Below are 16,324 nucleotides of genomic sequence, written 5' to 3' on the forward strand. Positions count from 1 at the left end.
GGATAATAATCTGTGTTGAGCAGCAGTGCCACGCCAAGAATCTGACTGCATCTTACAGCACTGCCTGACAGCTCTGCAAACCCATATGGCATTTGCCCTGCAAGGTTGGATTTTTGAATCCAGGTTTTGTGGAACTGCTCATATTGCCCTTTTTATGGCATGACTGTCAATCTACAGAAGAAGGAAATTTGTAGCAGAAGTAGCAAGAGTGTGTGAGTTACAAGACAAAAGATAAGTTCACAGTTATCAGCTTTTTCCCTGAAATATATTCCAGGGAAAGCTGGCATGTGCTTGATGAATTACTTGGATGAAGGAATAGAGGGGATGGTCGTCAAATTTGCAGGATAGCAAACTGGGAGGGGTAGCTGATACTGCAAAAGATGTGACCTTAACAAACTCAAGAACTAGGCCATAACTAATAAAATTAGTTTCAACAGGGACAAATGTAAGATTCTGCAATTAGGTAGGAGTAATCAGATGCACAAATAAAGGCTAGGGGACACCCAGCTTGACTAGTGTACATGTGAAAAGGATCTAGGGGTCTTAATAGGCAACAAACTTAACTTGAGTCAACAGTGAGATGCAGCAGCAAAAAAGCTAATGCAATTCTAGGCTGTATCAACAGAAGTAGTGTCCAGATCAAGGGAAGTAATAGTACCACTCTATTCTGCCTTGGCCAGCATGATGGATAGGACTCCAGCCTCCTCCTTCACAGTTTGGCCAGCATGATGGACAGGCCTCCAGCCTCCTCCTTCACAGTTTGCAGATCTGCTTCCACCTTTATTGAGATCCAGTATTTCTACTGATGTCTGCAGACGTTTCATGACATATTGCAAATAAAGTAAATACTTAAGTAACTGGGAACTAATTTTCCAACAAGAATACTTGGACATGGAGCAAAACTGAACAACTCCACCCATAATCATAGAATTGCAGTGTTGGAAAGGACATAAAAGGTTATATAACCCAAACACTTGCAATACAGGAATCACAGCTAAATAGTTGCTGACAGATGGCCATCCATCCTCTGTTTAAAATGAAGGAGAGTCCACCATGTTCTGAGGTATTCTGTTCCTCTTCCATTGTTTAGTTGGATCTCTTTTCTTGTAATTTGGATTCAGTGATTCAGGTCCTACCCTCTAGAGCACTGCTATTGTTGCTATTAATTTCTTATATCCCTCTCATCTGACTAGGCTACCTGTAGTCAGAGATCCAGAAGAACCAGAAAACAGCTTTTACCTCTGTCACTAGCCTGCCAGAGCTCACCAACCAGCATGGCCAAGGCAGTTTTAGTCCCATGGTGGTGCCTTAATCCTGACTGGAAGGGATCTAAGCTTGCTGCATCTTTAAAGGGCTGTCACCTGGAAGATATTTGAAGATGGCTATGATATAACCTCTCAGTCTTCTTTTCTCCAGGGTAGGCATATCCAGCTCCCTCAATAGTTCCTCATAAGGCTTGATTTCCAGACCCTTTATAATCTTGGTCACCCTCCTTTGAATATGTTCCAGCTTGTCAATACCCTTCTTAAACCATGATGCCCAGAACTGGCCACAGTACTTCAGGTGGGGTCTAATCAAGGCAGAATCAAGCAGTACTATCATTTCCCTTGATCTGGACACTATACTTCTTTCTCTGCCTCAATACAGGTCATTGTACAGGGCATCCAAGGATCTAAATGAAAGGTAATAAATAAATTACAATAAAACCCCTTTAGTGTTTTTCTCACCGAGAAATAAATATATTGTACCATTTTGCAATGAAATTTCCTACATTTAAATAGTTATAGGCTTCCTGATTACTTCAATGATTTGTTTCTTTAATTTTAACAGTAATTAACGAAGAGGTATTTTTTCCATTTGTGAAATTAAGCAAGCATAATTTATACATTTATTTTCAAACAGCTAAAAGAACTTTAAATCTCATCTCCCTTCAGAAGTCAGCGTAGCTTCCTTGATTCATCTTAATGTTAATTTAATTTACTGGATTGCTCCACCTGGCTGATTACAGTTCCTTTTCTATTTCAAAGTCAGGTGCTCTAGGATGTACCGGTATGGCATTGCAGGCTTCCCCTCAAGCTGTGAGACTTTATGCTGTTCTGGAGGAATATCCTCTGAGGCTGTTCCTCCAGAACAGCATCTTGCTAGCTGTTCTTGGCATCACTGACTACCATGTTTCCAGAATGTAGCTTACTTCTGTGAAAGTTCCGAACTAATTCTTAACTGAAGGACATTTCTCACCACAGTACTAGTGGACTGATTACCATGTACCTCTGCCTCAAGTCAAGGACTTACATATGTAAAATTAAGTGTGTTTCTTACAAGATGATCTGCCCTTTGAGAATGCCAACCCTTTCACAATTCTTACTTCTGAGTATTTAAAAGGGTTACATCTTGGTTTATAGATGTATGTCCTTCAGATTTGATGAGAGGTATGTGCTTTGTACCTCTGTATAAAAATATAACTTGAGAACCCATCCTGGAAGCCAATAAAACCTGGTGGCACATTGTTGAATCAACATTCAAAAATCTGTCTACTACCAGACCTCATTGGGTTCACTCCAAGGCAACATGGGTTCAACTCCCTTATACAGAGTCAGTGGATAACCTTAAGAAAGTTACTTGAAAACCACAATCTTATTGGTCGTTGTGTGAAGATAAGTAAGATAAGACTTACAAAGCATTTTATGCTTTAATCCAATTCCAAATATCCTCCCATGGTAGTAAATTTGACTGCTACAGTCAGAATGAGTAACTTCCAAATAAAACTTTATGAAGATTTGGCTACCACGGTGCTATACACAAACATTTCTCAATTAAATTGCACATTGCCCTTTTAAACTAAATAGATATCCTGTATGTCCATCTTGCCTAGAAGCTTCACTGGGTTTACTTTCTGGCTATTACATTAACACTGTGCTCCCTCCTATACAAACATGCACCCGGTTTCATACACCCCTTCTCCTTTTACACTTTATTTACAGCTGTGGGAAACTTAGACTAACAAAATTTGAGGACTCATAATCCCACTACTCCATAACTGACAATCTTTGATTATCCCTAGACTGTTTTTTTTAAAAAGAAAAGCCAAATAGCTTAAACATACACATATAACAGGCTAGCCTCTCATGGATCTGCCTGTCTGCCAAATGTAAAAAAATATTACTATAGAAAATAAATTGTGTATCCTGCATGAAGAATAAATGTTTTGTTCAAATCATGGTACACAGTATTTCTCCCTTCACTTGTTTTTAGTGTCACAGTTTTTAAAAGATAAATCATAAAGTCATATAAAAAATTTAGGCAGAAAACCGAATTACAGTGGCAGTGAAAAATGGTATGGCCAACACATCGATTCTAATTTGAAAGCATTTCTGGAGACAATGCAAAATGTAATTCTATTGCTGAAGTGAGACAAGGCTATTCTCAGACAAAACTAATACAGAAGTCCTACAAATAATATTGTTAATAATCCACTGATATGTATAACTGATGACAATAGTGTTGACAGCATTATATTGGAAAAAAGAACCAAAGCTTGATGGGAGCATTCAGTTGACTGGCAGAGGCAGAGCAGCAACTCTAATGCTGTTAGAATTGCAACTGCATTGTAGGAAAAATTCATATGAACTGACATCTTCATAAATCAGGAACTTCATGGAAGAGCACTTGGGCAATAAACTAAGGAATTAAGGAATTACCACCAAGAAAACAAAAATGAAGTGAACACATATATGGCTGCATAAATATAGCTATGAAAGCAACAGTGAAATACAGGTGGTTAATTGTTGTTACATAGAAAGAACTACGCATATCAGAACTTATGTATCATTTCACAAAACCTTGTCCAGTATTTCTGTCTACTTTTGACTTTGCTTACCACTGAATTGCAACTTAGCAACCATAAAGCTCACTGGGGTAGGCTTGGGCCAATCACAGCCTCTCCATATACCCTACCTCACAGTTGATAATAACACAGGAAGTAAAACCTGAGTTCCTTAGAGGAAAGGTGGGTTACAGATGTAATAAGTAAATGGGAATCTATTTTCACAGCAGCACTTACCTCTTGAGACATGTGAAGTAAAAATGACAGGAAATGTCTCTGAGCATGTGCATCACAATATCTCTTATTTCTCTATATCTGCAGTTAGGGGCAAGAGCATTTAGGCTAGAGTGTCATATCCAGGAAGTCTCACTGTTTTCAATGATTCATAATTTTAAGTACATCCAAATGAAATCAGTGTGATTACAGGACTATTTTCAAGAAATGGTTAAGAAACTATGCCTTTTGATTCCATTCTGCAAACTTCTTGTACTTATGCTAGGGTTGTCATATTTCAAAAAATAATAACCAGGACACCCCTAACACATGCTGCTGAGATATTCATAGTCCACATGCTTGTACAGTCATACCTTGGGTTAAGTACGCTTCAGGTTGAGTACTTTCCGGTTAAGTACTCTGTGGACCTGGAAGTGTTTACTTCTGGGTTCCGCCACACGCGCATGTGCAGAAATGCTCTATTGGCGCTTCACACATGTGTGCTATTGCCACTCAGGTTAAGTACATTTTGGGGTACGAATGGCACCCCGGAACCAATTAAGTACTTAACCCAAGGTACCAGTGTAAGTGTTATTTTTTTCATCTACAATACTATCTTATTTATTTTATAGTACAGTACATTGATTATTGCCTTCATTTTATGGATCAATGCTGTTTTAGGGGGGTGTTTTTCATCATCTGGAACAGATTAATCCACTTTCCATTACTTTCAATGGGAAAGTTCGCTTCAGGTTAAGTTCGCTTCAGGTTAAGTATGGACTTCCGGAACCAATTAAGTACTTAACCTGAGGTACCACTGTAATGGGTTCTCTGTTTAGTCTATATCAGTTTACACTGATGTGCAAATTGTACCACTATGCTGAGTTGCAAAGTCTGTGCAACACAACATTGATGTGCATATCGTAGCTTTTGTGTTCTTCAAAATAGAAGCTATACTAAGGTTTGTTTTGAATTACGTTTTACTCAAAAAGACCCATTTGAATTAATGACCTAAGTTAGCCATGTCTATTAATTTCAATCGGTTAATTCTAAGTAAGACATACAATGAATACAATCCTAAGTACTTTTAACATATTTGAAAAGTTCAAAGATGCTATTTCATTACATAAGCATTTTATAAAATGCACATTAATAAACAAGCAGTAATTGTCACATATACTGAATCCTTGAAATGTCTACTATCCAAGATAAATATTGCTTAATATTTCACATCCTGTTATGCATATGCCATTATGAATTGCTAATTCATAAGAACATGAACAAAGAGGGCTATTTTGATCACCTCACCCTCATTATCCTTAATTATAACCTCCTATATGAAAAAGTCTGTTAGATGTATTAGAAATATATTTATCTGTGGGGCATATTTTGAAAAGAGAATAATATTGCTTCCTGTTTTACATAAAACAAGCTTGGAGCTATTGTACAGCTATGCAAACATTGACTAACTTGTATAGAGAAGGTAAATGGAAAGAATTATATTGTAAATATATCTACAATATCACTTTCTATAGCTGTTGTATAGTTGTTACTGTAAATCTAGGTTGTGCTTTGTCTAAATCTTTCATTAACAGATCTAGTATAATTTAATAAAAGAACAAATAATATTAAATATATTTGACCTGAAAAGAATATTTGTGGGGGGGGTGAGGGGGGAGATAGCTACTTAGGTAATTTGTATAAAATACACAAAGTGCAGTATACTGTGTATGATTTCAATACACTGGCAAGTGTTGTTGTTTTTTTATTAGAAGGCCTTCTCTCAAAGGCACTATACAGTACATAGAACAACACAAACAAAAAACTAAAGAAAATCAGAAAACAAAAACAAAACAAAAATCTGAGCCACAATTTTTATTTAACAATTTTGAAAGCCTAGATTTGCTACAAGTAAATTTACTGGGAGCAAATTCCATTTAACTCAGTTCTAAGAAACATACTGCAAAACAATGTTAAATAATTCTGAGCGATCAATAAGAATAATGAGCAAAATGCACATGTTTCAACTTCAAGCAGTGTTTGAAAAATAGGCTGAAAGTTCAGAGCAAGTGGTCTTAACAAAACACAAAAAAATAGCTACCGGTATATAACAAACCAAGAACAGCTGTTTCCTGTTATATTCCAGTAGGGGGAACTAAAGATTCACCATCTAACATTGCTTTTGGCTTACAGGCCTCTGTATATTCCTCTAACCCCCTGTCTAATCATCAGTGCTAACATCAAATAGCTAGTAGCTACTCTTGTGATTACTCACGGCCTCAGCTGCACTTTATACACTAAAGATATTGCAAATATTCAGACATACACCTTTGATGCAGCTTATTCCTCTACCTGATCATCCTCTTTATGCTTATTCTTGTCTGTGCAGTCTCATTTGTCTTCCCTTGTTATGCTTTCTCCCCAACACCCCTACACACAGAATATTCCTCCTAGCTGAACTGAAAAGGGAAAACTCTTTCTCCACAGCTCTTGCTGTAGACATCCTTTTTACCTCATGAGAGACCCCACAAATTCTATCTTCTTCATGGATTGTATACATTGTAAGGGCTTCAACAGTTTAGAAAGAAGGTGGTAAAGGTGTTCTTTTTAAGAGCTTAAGGTTGAAATGAAGAGCATGGAGTTGTTTATAAAATACTGATGTGATATTCTGTGTTGTGTTTTGTGTTTTGTTTTAGTCAAAACACGAAAAATGAAAAGTCAGGGAAAGAGAGAACAAAACAAATGCTTATGGTTGACCCCAATTTACTACAGCTAATTTATGGACAATGCAAAACATGCTTACACAGAAGAAGGGCTCATCCTGCTCAGGTTAGCTTACCATTCCGTAAACATGAAGAAAGGGCTGCAACCACAGTCAATGTGCATGCAAGAGAGTTGCTTGAAGAGCTTGTGAATGGCTCTTCTATGTCAATTCCATGCATGCACTCTTCTGAATGTGCAGAGTAGATCACATCATTGCTTTCACAGATGCAGAAACTAGAATTCTGCTCAATTTGCATTCTTGGTAGAATGCACATTTCGAACTAGTTTGGGAATGCCATAAGCTTTGTCGGGTAGCAAGGTGGGATAGGGTGGTCACCATGGAAAAGAAATTACAGGGGGGGGGCTTCCCCCCCTTACCACAGTGGTATCCTACGAAATCCCATTGTTGATAAACACATACATATAACCTGTGTATATGTATACATAATTAAGTCAACTCAATTTTGAAAGCCACAGTGCACAAGGGCAGTGCAAATAAGCACTGAGCTGATAGCTCTGTCCTACTCATGCTTACTCAGAAGTGTCTCACTGTGTTCAGTGAGCCTTATTCCCCAGAAAAAGATGAATAGAATTGTGTCTTTAATCTTGCATATGATATGTGCACATATATGGTATATGGCATCTGCATATATAAACACGTTCCAGGCAGCCACAATGTGGCATCCTTATACTGGAAGGAGGGTTGCATAAATTGGTTGTACACCTGTCATATCTACAGAGCCCAGCTCTGGAATCTAAATGCAACCTTGTATTAGAATGCACACTTACTCAGGAGTAGGTCTGACTATATACACTGGAACTTGTGAGAGTAAATAAGTATACTGTAACTTGTATTAGCATAAGGCAATGCTGACTTGCCTGCATTTTCCTTTTAAAAGTTTTAAACCAGGCATCCCCAAACTGCGGCCCTCCAGATGTTTTGGCCTACAACTCCCATGATCCCTAGCTACGAGGACCAGTGGTCAGGGAAGATGGGGATTATAGTCCAAAACATCTGGAGGGTCGAAGTTTGGGGATGCCTGTTTTAAACTCTTGTTTTTAACATGGTACCTTTTTTTTGTTAGCCATCTGTGGCCTTCCTGAGTGGCTGGGCGGGCTTTAAGCAACTACAAATATTATGCCATAATCCAGGAGAAGGGGTCTTTGAACATGTGCAGAATGTCATAGTTCTCTCCCTACTAAGCAGCAGCTGCGTATCACTACACACCTGGAATTAGGCAACAAGGTTGCCTTCTATGTACAGTTGAGTCCTGCACCTCCCTTTTTAAGAAAGCACCAGCACATGAAAGCTAAGTGAGAAGAAGAGGTTGAAATTGCCGTCTTCTTCCAAAGGGCTCCCTGTGTGAGAGAGAGAGAGAGAAGAGACGAGGAAGACTGAATAATTAGGGAAGAGACTTCCATGAAATCGCTCGTCGAGAAAATTACCTGCCCATTAAATGAGAAGCAGTGAGAAGCAATCATGTTAATGTTACCTATAGCCAACAGTAAAGAGGGAAAAGGGGGCTTGGGAGAGAAATGGGATGGGCGGTGGGGGGGGGAGAGAAACAACGCTGCTCTGCGCTTCTTCTTCTCTTCAATCCTTCAGCTGCCTCGCGTTCTCTCCCCCCCCCCGCCCTCCCACCGCGAACCCTGAGGGGGACGTGAGAGTGGGTGTGGTGCTTTACAGTGCTTTAATCCACACCCCAGCTCTTCCAATTCTGGTTCTCCTCCCCCCCCCCTCCGTGTTTGTTCTAGGAAGAGCAGCAGCAGAACGAGCAGAACGAGCCCAGGCTGTGGGAGGCCGCCCGGGCGAGCTCCAGCAGGAGGGTGCTGCGCTCTCTCCCCTCCTCTCCCTCGCGCGCGCGCGCACCCCACCGCGCCTGCCGCTTCCCGCCTTGCTCGACTCCTTCCACAGTGGGAGCAACACCCCCCCGCCCCCAGCTCACCACTGCGCGCGTTTACACGGCAGCGGCGGCAGCCTCAGCCAGCAGCAACAACCGTGCCCACCACCGCCACCCGCTCTTTCCTCCAGCCCCAGCGGCACGTTGGGAGTTTATTCTCCTCAAGCAGTTTCTTCCCGCTGAGGGTAGGGGTTGGGGCTGGGTTGCCTTTTTATTTTATTTTTGATGGAGAGGGAAGCGGGGGTTTAAGCAGCTCGCGCGCCAAGATGTTGCTCAGGCGTCCCTCTTATGGAAGTTAAGGGAAACAACTCCGCAGCTTGAAGTGATTTTGAGGAGGTTGGGGGGGAAGAGGAAGAGGAAGAAAATGAGAAGCAGAAGAGTTAAGCCAAGCCCATGATTTCGCTCCCTCCTTCCCCGCCTTTTCCTCAGAGCGCCGAGAACTTTGAGCGAGGTGGTGGCGGCGGGAGGGGACGCACTTTCTAGGAATCGTATCTGCTTTCAAAGTCTCTCTCGTCTGCCGAAGAAATCCCCGGGCTCTGGATTGCAATGGAGAGTCTTAGCCACACTTGAACAATTCCTCTGCCTCCGCTGGATTGGTGGGAATTTCGGAAGCGGAGCCAGCTCTCCCTCGCTTTCCCCCTCGCGCTGCTAATCTGCATGGAGCTCAAAGTGTCCCATTCAAGCCTCTTTCTCGCCGCTGCTCTCCAGGCTCCTTCCACGTATCCTTAGGTTGTAGGAGAATCTCAACTTTTGGGACTACATTACTCCCCCCCCCCCTATTTTTCTCTCTCTCTCCCTGGAATTGGATTGCCTTTGAATATGTTAAAATGGGGCTGCTGACGCCACTCCTGCTGCTTGGATTTGTCTCTTTTCAAGTTGATGGTAAGTTAAAGTGTTGTGTTTTACTGTCATTTCTTTGGAGCAGAGCACGCTTGGATTTTGGGGCTCGAAATCCTGTATAATATGCATGGGCTATGGAACGATGGAAGGAAGCGATGGATATGAACATGCATGCTATTAATAAAGCAAATCTTAGCTAACTTAGTAGGAAAATAGTTAACATAAGCTGTAAAGTGTGTGTGTGTGGGGGAGGAGATTGAAATCAGCTGCACTGGTAAATCTCGACGCACCAACAGATTTCTGTTGCTGCTGTTTTTACCCCATGGTGAACTTTTTAGGTGGAAAATCGACTGATTAAATGGGAGTAATTGTGCTTCTGATTCAAGAGAGGTGAATGGGAAATTTAGCACCATGAGGTTCTCGCTGCTCCATTTGTAAGCAATGCACGCAGAAAAATGCAGTAATGTGTGGAATGCTCTAAATGGTGTGAAATAACTATGCCTGTGAGATGTGTCAGGTGGAAAGTATACAAAGTAGGGAGTGTGAAAGAGGGTCGTGTCTCTGGAAGCCTCCCAGTACAGCAGAATTTCACAGCCAGCTTCTGCCACAGGGAGAAGCTAGGCTCCCACTGCTTAAAGACAATGGGGAATTTGAACAGGTGCTGTAGGTGTCTCCCCTTCTGTAAAGGCAGTCTCCCTTGTATAGGGGTTTGTCTTTTGTTCAGGTTGCTTAGCCCTCCCTAAAGTAAAACCAAGACATTGTCATTAAACCCAGAAGCATGTTGCAGGGAATTTCATGTTGATATTTAAGAGCTCAGAACACATTGTTGATTCAGTGTTTGAAATGGAGGAAATTGAGAAAAATCAAAGGAACAATGTTTGTACTGTCTGTGGTTAGAAGGTATAATTTTAACAGAGTAGGGACACTGATGGCTATGAATATATGTGTTTTACCTCAGATGTGCAACATACATCATAGTATTTTGTGTGCACAAACTGTTTACATGATGGACAGTCATGCTGAGTCTTTATGTGAGCATTGGTGGTGGGGAAGCTTGAAATGGTACCAAATCTCTTTGGCTATTGTCTTAATTTGGAGGTTTGGCATTATATTTTTACAGAGGTGTCTTTGGGGGCGGGGTTTGGACTCTAGCTTAATTTACTGGTTGATGCTGGATCTGGGCAGGATCTGGGACTAAACTTAGTTCCAGCAGGAAGCTGGTGCTAAAAACCTGGTATCCATATCAACGAGAGGCCACTCTTGTAAACATAGAGTGATATTGTATTACCTACAATTATTGCAGGCAGTTGTGTGCTACCCATCCCTCCCTCTCTCCCTCCCTCCCACCACACCCTTAGCAACACAGGAGGCAACAGAGAACCTTGCTAAAAGCTGAGAATTGAGGATATGTAAGTTTTCGTTCACAAGTTGTATAATGAGTGTCTCGCATAATGTGCCCTGCAGTTTTTTTTTGTTTTTTTTTACAAAGCATTGTGGTTCACATAAGTCATGTTGGAAATGTACATAAAACCTGAAAGCATCAGGCTGCAGAAATGTAGTTATTAGCCAGTGTTTAAAATTGTAGGTAGCTAGAAGGAATACAATTAAAGTGCTCAGTGGAAGTGACAGAGTGAATCACAGGAGCCTGGTGTTACAGAATGTAATTAATGTACCAGGCTGTTTGGAGATATAGGAAACAAATGCAATTAACCAGCTTGCTAGAAGGACAGGAGCAAGGCATAATTTATTCAAGTTTTCTTCCATGGAGAACACAACTTGAATCTTTAAAAAAGAAAATCATTCTTTTACAAGGTAAGTCTACGAGCAAACATAGCACATAAGCACTTTATGTGAAGGTTTTGACTAGACTATGATAATCTCAGTAGATGCAATCCTGTACATAGAATTGCAGTCAATAGTTGTTGCTGTTCTTCTGAAACATAAAATGTAGATCTGTATCTTGGAAGTCTATTGTATTTTACATTAGCTTACTGATGTCTCTGTCTTCCCAGAAACACAGAAATGAAAGTTGCCCCATAACACCAACAGGATGCCATTAAAGGCAGCTTCACATGTTACCCTTTTCTTAAAATATTGGAAAAGCTAATGTCACGTTTGCAGGCATGTATCATACATATGAGGGAAGCTGCCAAAGGTACACTCAGTAGCAAACCTGAGTCCATCATGGTTTGCCCACCATACAATATACTAAGCTACCGTATCTTTCCCACTGAGTATAATATGTGAAATGACCCTAAACTGCTTTAACATAAGTTTTATTTTTTCCTGTATTGTGAATAAAACAGCAAGAGGAAGAAAGACCCTTTGTTGAAACCCAAACCAGCTGTTTTTTTCCTCCTTAAAAATAGGTCATCCCTCACTCACAAGCTAAGGCTTTGAGCTTCTGAGAGCTCTCCCTTTACATCATTATGATTTTTGTATCTTTTGGATATGAATGCAGTCAGAGAAAAGCAAACCATGAGTGTTTCAGATATGTCAGGAAGATATACTCTGTGCCTATCTATGAGTACCCAGAGAAACATGAGTGGCCTACAGGTGATATTACATGGTGGTATGATGCAGATTCAGATGGTGAATTATCTTAGTTCTTTTTTTAATAATAATTTTTATTGATTTTACACATTAAAAAAAACAAAGTATACATAACATATTATCCCCCGTCTTCCAACCTCCCCTCCACGGGCCCCCTCCTGCCACGAGAGAGTCCCATGAAAGTAGACAGTCGAAGGTGGTCCATTTTATAATTGGATTTGTCCCCTCCCCCCTCTCCCCCGCCCCAGAGCCCCCCGAATTGTCTTAGTTCTTCTGCCTTCCTAGTATCATGAAATTTTAGAGTTCAATGAAAATGGAACAAAATGTGCCATTTGTGTTGTGAATGTGGATTTATGGCAGTTCAGATCACATCCTTTACCATCTACCGGTATGTAATAACTGTAATTCCAATCTTCCCAGCATTCTACCTTGATACCAGTCTTTTTACCAGTTCTGAAAGTTAAAAAGGGCTCTTGTCATATCGCACACCCAGCTGAAGTAATGGTTGAAAAAGTAATTTTTGTTCATTAGCTTCTTTCTTTGACTATTTTGTAAGAAGGGTGGGCCTCTGGATCAGACACAATGCCCATTTAATTCAGAAGCCTGTTTCTCACAGTGTCCAACCAGAAAGGTGAGGTCATTAGCCCTTTCCCACTGTTCCTCAGTATTCAGAGGCATCAGGACTGCTATCCTTCAAGAATTTGTCTAATCCACCTTTAAAACTATCCAAATTGGTGGTAATCACCACATCCTGTGGTAGGAACCACTTATTTAGGTGTTTAGTCGTTTAGTCGTGTCCAACTCTTCGTGACCCCATGGACCAGAGCATGCCAGACACTCCTGTCTTCCACTGCCTCTCGCAGTTTGGTCAAACTCATGTTAGTAGCTTTGAGAACACTGTTCAAAAATCTCGCCCTCTGTCGTCCCTTTCTCCTTGTGCCCTCCATCTTTCCTAACATCAGGGGCTTTTCCAGGGAGTCTTCTCTTCTCACGAGGTGGCTAAATTATTGGAGCCTCAGCTTCAGGATCTGTCCTTCCAGTGAGCACTCAGGGCTGATTTCCTTCAGAATGGATAGGTTTGATCTTCTTGCAGTCCATGGGACTCTCAAGATTCTCCTCCATCACCATAATTCAAAAGCATCAATTCTTTGGCGGTCAGCCTTCTTTATGGTCCAGCTCTCACTTCCATACATCACTACTGGAAAAATCATAGCTTAACTATACCTTTGTTGGCAAGGTGATGTCTCTGCTTTTTAAGATGCTGTCTAGGTTTGTCATCGCTTTTCTCCCAAGAAGCAGGTGTCTTTTAATTTCGTGACTGTTGTCACCATCTGCAGTGATCACGGAGCCCAAGAAAGTAAAATCTCTCACTGCCTCCATTTCTTCCCCTTCTAAGTCACGACCGCAGCAAACCCGGAAGTAAATACTGTACCGGGTTTGACGCGATTCGTGCACATGCAGAAGTGGCTGCCGCCGTCTGCACATGCACACAACGGCGCTTCTACCAGTGACCCATTTTGCCTAAAGGACATGCCACCAGAACAGATTATGGTGGTAAGTAGGAGTTCCACTGTACATATAGCTAATGTGTCATTTAGATTGGCCCTGAATCAACATGGTTGGGATCAACATGTTTAGGGTTGGACTGGGAGATCTGATGGTTCTTGTAAAGAAAGCTAGAGTTTTTTAATGATAATTTTGAAAGAGACCGTTGATCAAAAGTATAATTTGTATTACTTGTTGTAAGATTTACTTGAGTGCAGGATTTTCCTGCAACTGAGTTGGCTAGCTTAAATAACAAAAACAAACATCCAAACCGAAGCTTGATTCATTTTGTCTATTTCTTAACATTCCACGTTGCTATGCAAATATTAATTGCAAACGGATAATGATGTATTATGGAGTTGGACTAGATGATCCTCAGGGTCTCTTCCAACTCTATGATTATAAGAGATGTGATGTATTCAGTAGTGCCCATTCTGCCTCTTTGGTCTGAAATAAGGCCTTTTGTTGTCTTACTGCTGTTGGAAGGACTGGTCTGCCTTTGATTGTCACCTGGGTTCCCACCCCTTATAACAATTATGAAAAAAAGTCAATGCCTTGGTTGGCTGGCTATTTAGAAATTATAGTCATGATTTCCTGCCAGCAGGCTAGCTTTTGGAGCTAGTTTCTGCATGTTTGTGGGAATCTCTGTTTCATTCTGTGGGAAGCAGATGGTGTTCATACTTTTCAAAAATTAAACACTGCATGTTATTTGTTCAGGCAAAAATCCCATTCCACATACATGTGAGTTAGCATTAGATGAAATTCAGGTTTCATGGGTTGTTTTTTTTTTTAAATCATTACAAACAATATTTATACCTAATGTTCTCTTAATGATAAAGGTTCCTTTTGTATTTCAAAGGCACCAATACAATGAGGGTGAGACTTCTTCTAAGGTTTGACAAACAGCTATATCCCCCATCTCTTAACTTTTACAGCATATGTTCTTGATGCTGCTTTTAAAGCTAGGCCATGTATTGGGCAACTGAGCATTTGCTCAGGGACACTGGTCTGAAGATGAACCTTTGGAGCCATTGCTTCTGTTCCCTAACCCATTTTTACAGCTACCTGGAATACATTTAGCCCAACTAGAAAACGGCTAATTAAGAGTAAATTGGGCAACTACTGGTATGTCTCAGAAAGAGCAGCAGTGTTTTGTGAGAAACTTTTCTGTGCAGGCAAGATGGCCCATCCTAGCTGTTTCAAAGCCAGCCCACACTCTGTGTAATGAAAATCAATCATGTACATGTTCTTAAGTGGGACATTTACATTTATTTTGCTAAAAGAATACAAGCCAGAGAACCAACAAGATATACTTGTAAAAACAAAAACACAACCCCCCTCCCAACACAAATTTGTGCTGCACTTCACAAGCAACTGTGTAAATAGTCTGTACAAAGCAGCCCTTAGCAATACAAGTACTAATTTTATTACTTCAGGTTAAAGAGGAAAGGTTTTGTGTTATTTTAAAGGAAGTAGTAAATACAGTCATCAAGTACAGAATTGAAATGTGAAAACGGTCTTTGAGACTGTTTTTCAATCTTCTTTATGAACAGAGCATACTTGATGCTGCATCGCTGAAGCTGTGGCAAACATGTTAGCACTTGTGTGTTCCCTTTGCATCAGGTGCTTAAAATAAACTAAACAAAGGGCTCTCAAAGGAATAGTATTTGGACTTAAAGTGCTACACACATTACAATATGTTCTCTCTCTTTTTGAAAACCTGCTACTAAGAAGGGCATTTTGCTTTTTGCTTTGGTTTTGTCTAGGCTGAATTTGATTATTTATTTATTGCCCTTATAATCTCTCCATCGGAGGTTTCTAAGCAGAGGTTGGATGGCCATCTGTCATGGATGCTTTAGCTGAGATTCCTGCAAGGGGTTGGACTAGATGACCCTTGTGTCCCTTCCAACTCTGTGATTCTATGATTCTGATGTAGTAAACATTCCAGGAAAAGAGCATGATGTTGCAATGAAAAGACACCAGATGGGTCTCTTCCCTCGCCCAGGTCTGTACTCTGTTTTACCCTGCATTTGGGTAATATGCACATAGGTTTCCAGTGTAATAAGGCAACCATATTGTTGGAACAGGCCCTCCCATGGATAAGACTAAAACTGTCCCTCCAAAGGAAAGTGAAACTGAGCAGCTGTCTTCAAATTCTCACATGAAAGCCCCATCAAATTCCCAGTTGCCGAGAATTGTTCTGCACACTGCTCCTTAAAGGGGGCAACCATATATCTAGTTCTCCAATTTGTTAAGGTCACATCTTTTGCAGACTGGCTTCCAGTACGTTTCCAAGCACAATTCAAAGTGTTGGTGCTGACCTTTAAAGCCCTAAACAGCCTCAGCTCAGTATACCTGAAGGAGTGTCTCCATCCCCATCGTATAGCCCGGACACAGAGGTCCATCTCCGAGGGCCTTCTGGCGGTTCCATCACTGTGAGAAGTGAGGTTACAGGGAACCAGGCAGAGGGCCTTCTTGGTAGTGGTGCCCACCCTGTGGAATGCCCTCCCACCAGATGTCAAGGAAATAAACTGTTTAGGGAAGTTTTTAATGTTTGATGTTGTATCGTGTTTTTAGTATTCTGTTGGGAGCCACCCTGAGTGGCTTGGGAAACCCTGCCAGATGGGCGGGGTATAAATAATAATAATTAATAATAATAATAATAATAATAATAATAAGTTACCGG

General features: G+C 40.8%; 1 protein-coding gene across 4 annotated transcripts in view; it reads left to right on the forward strand.

Moving 5' to 3' along the window:
* Positions 1-8,783: 8,783 nt before the first annotated feature.
* The window catches only part of ROBO2 (roundabout guidance receptor 2), a 417,793-nt gene continuing 410,252 nt past the window's right edge, over positions 8,784-16,324 (forward strand). For all 4 annotated transcript variants that reach the window (XM_035115776.2, XM_035115781.2, XM_060273643.1 and 1 more), the window contains exon 1: positions 8,784-9,582. In XM_035115776.2, coding sequence (XP_034971667.2) covers positions 9,528-9,582 — 55 coding nt within the window. In that variant the 5' untranslated portion in view covers positions 8,784-9,527. The remainder of the gene's footprint in view (positions 9,583-16,324) is intronic.

The sequence above is a fragment of the Zootoca vivipara genome, chromosome 4, assembly GCF_963506605.1.
Source record: "Zootoca vivipara chromosome 4, rZooViv1.1, whole genome shotgun sequence".
NCBI lineage: Eukaryota > Metazoa > Chordata > Lepidosauria > Squamata > Lacertidae > Zootoca > Zootoca vivipara.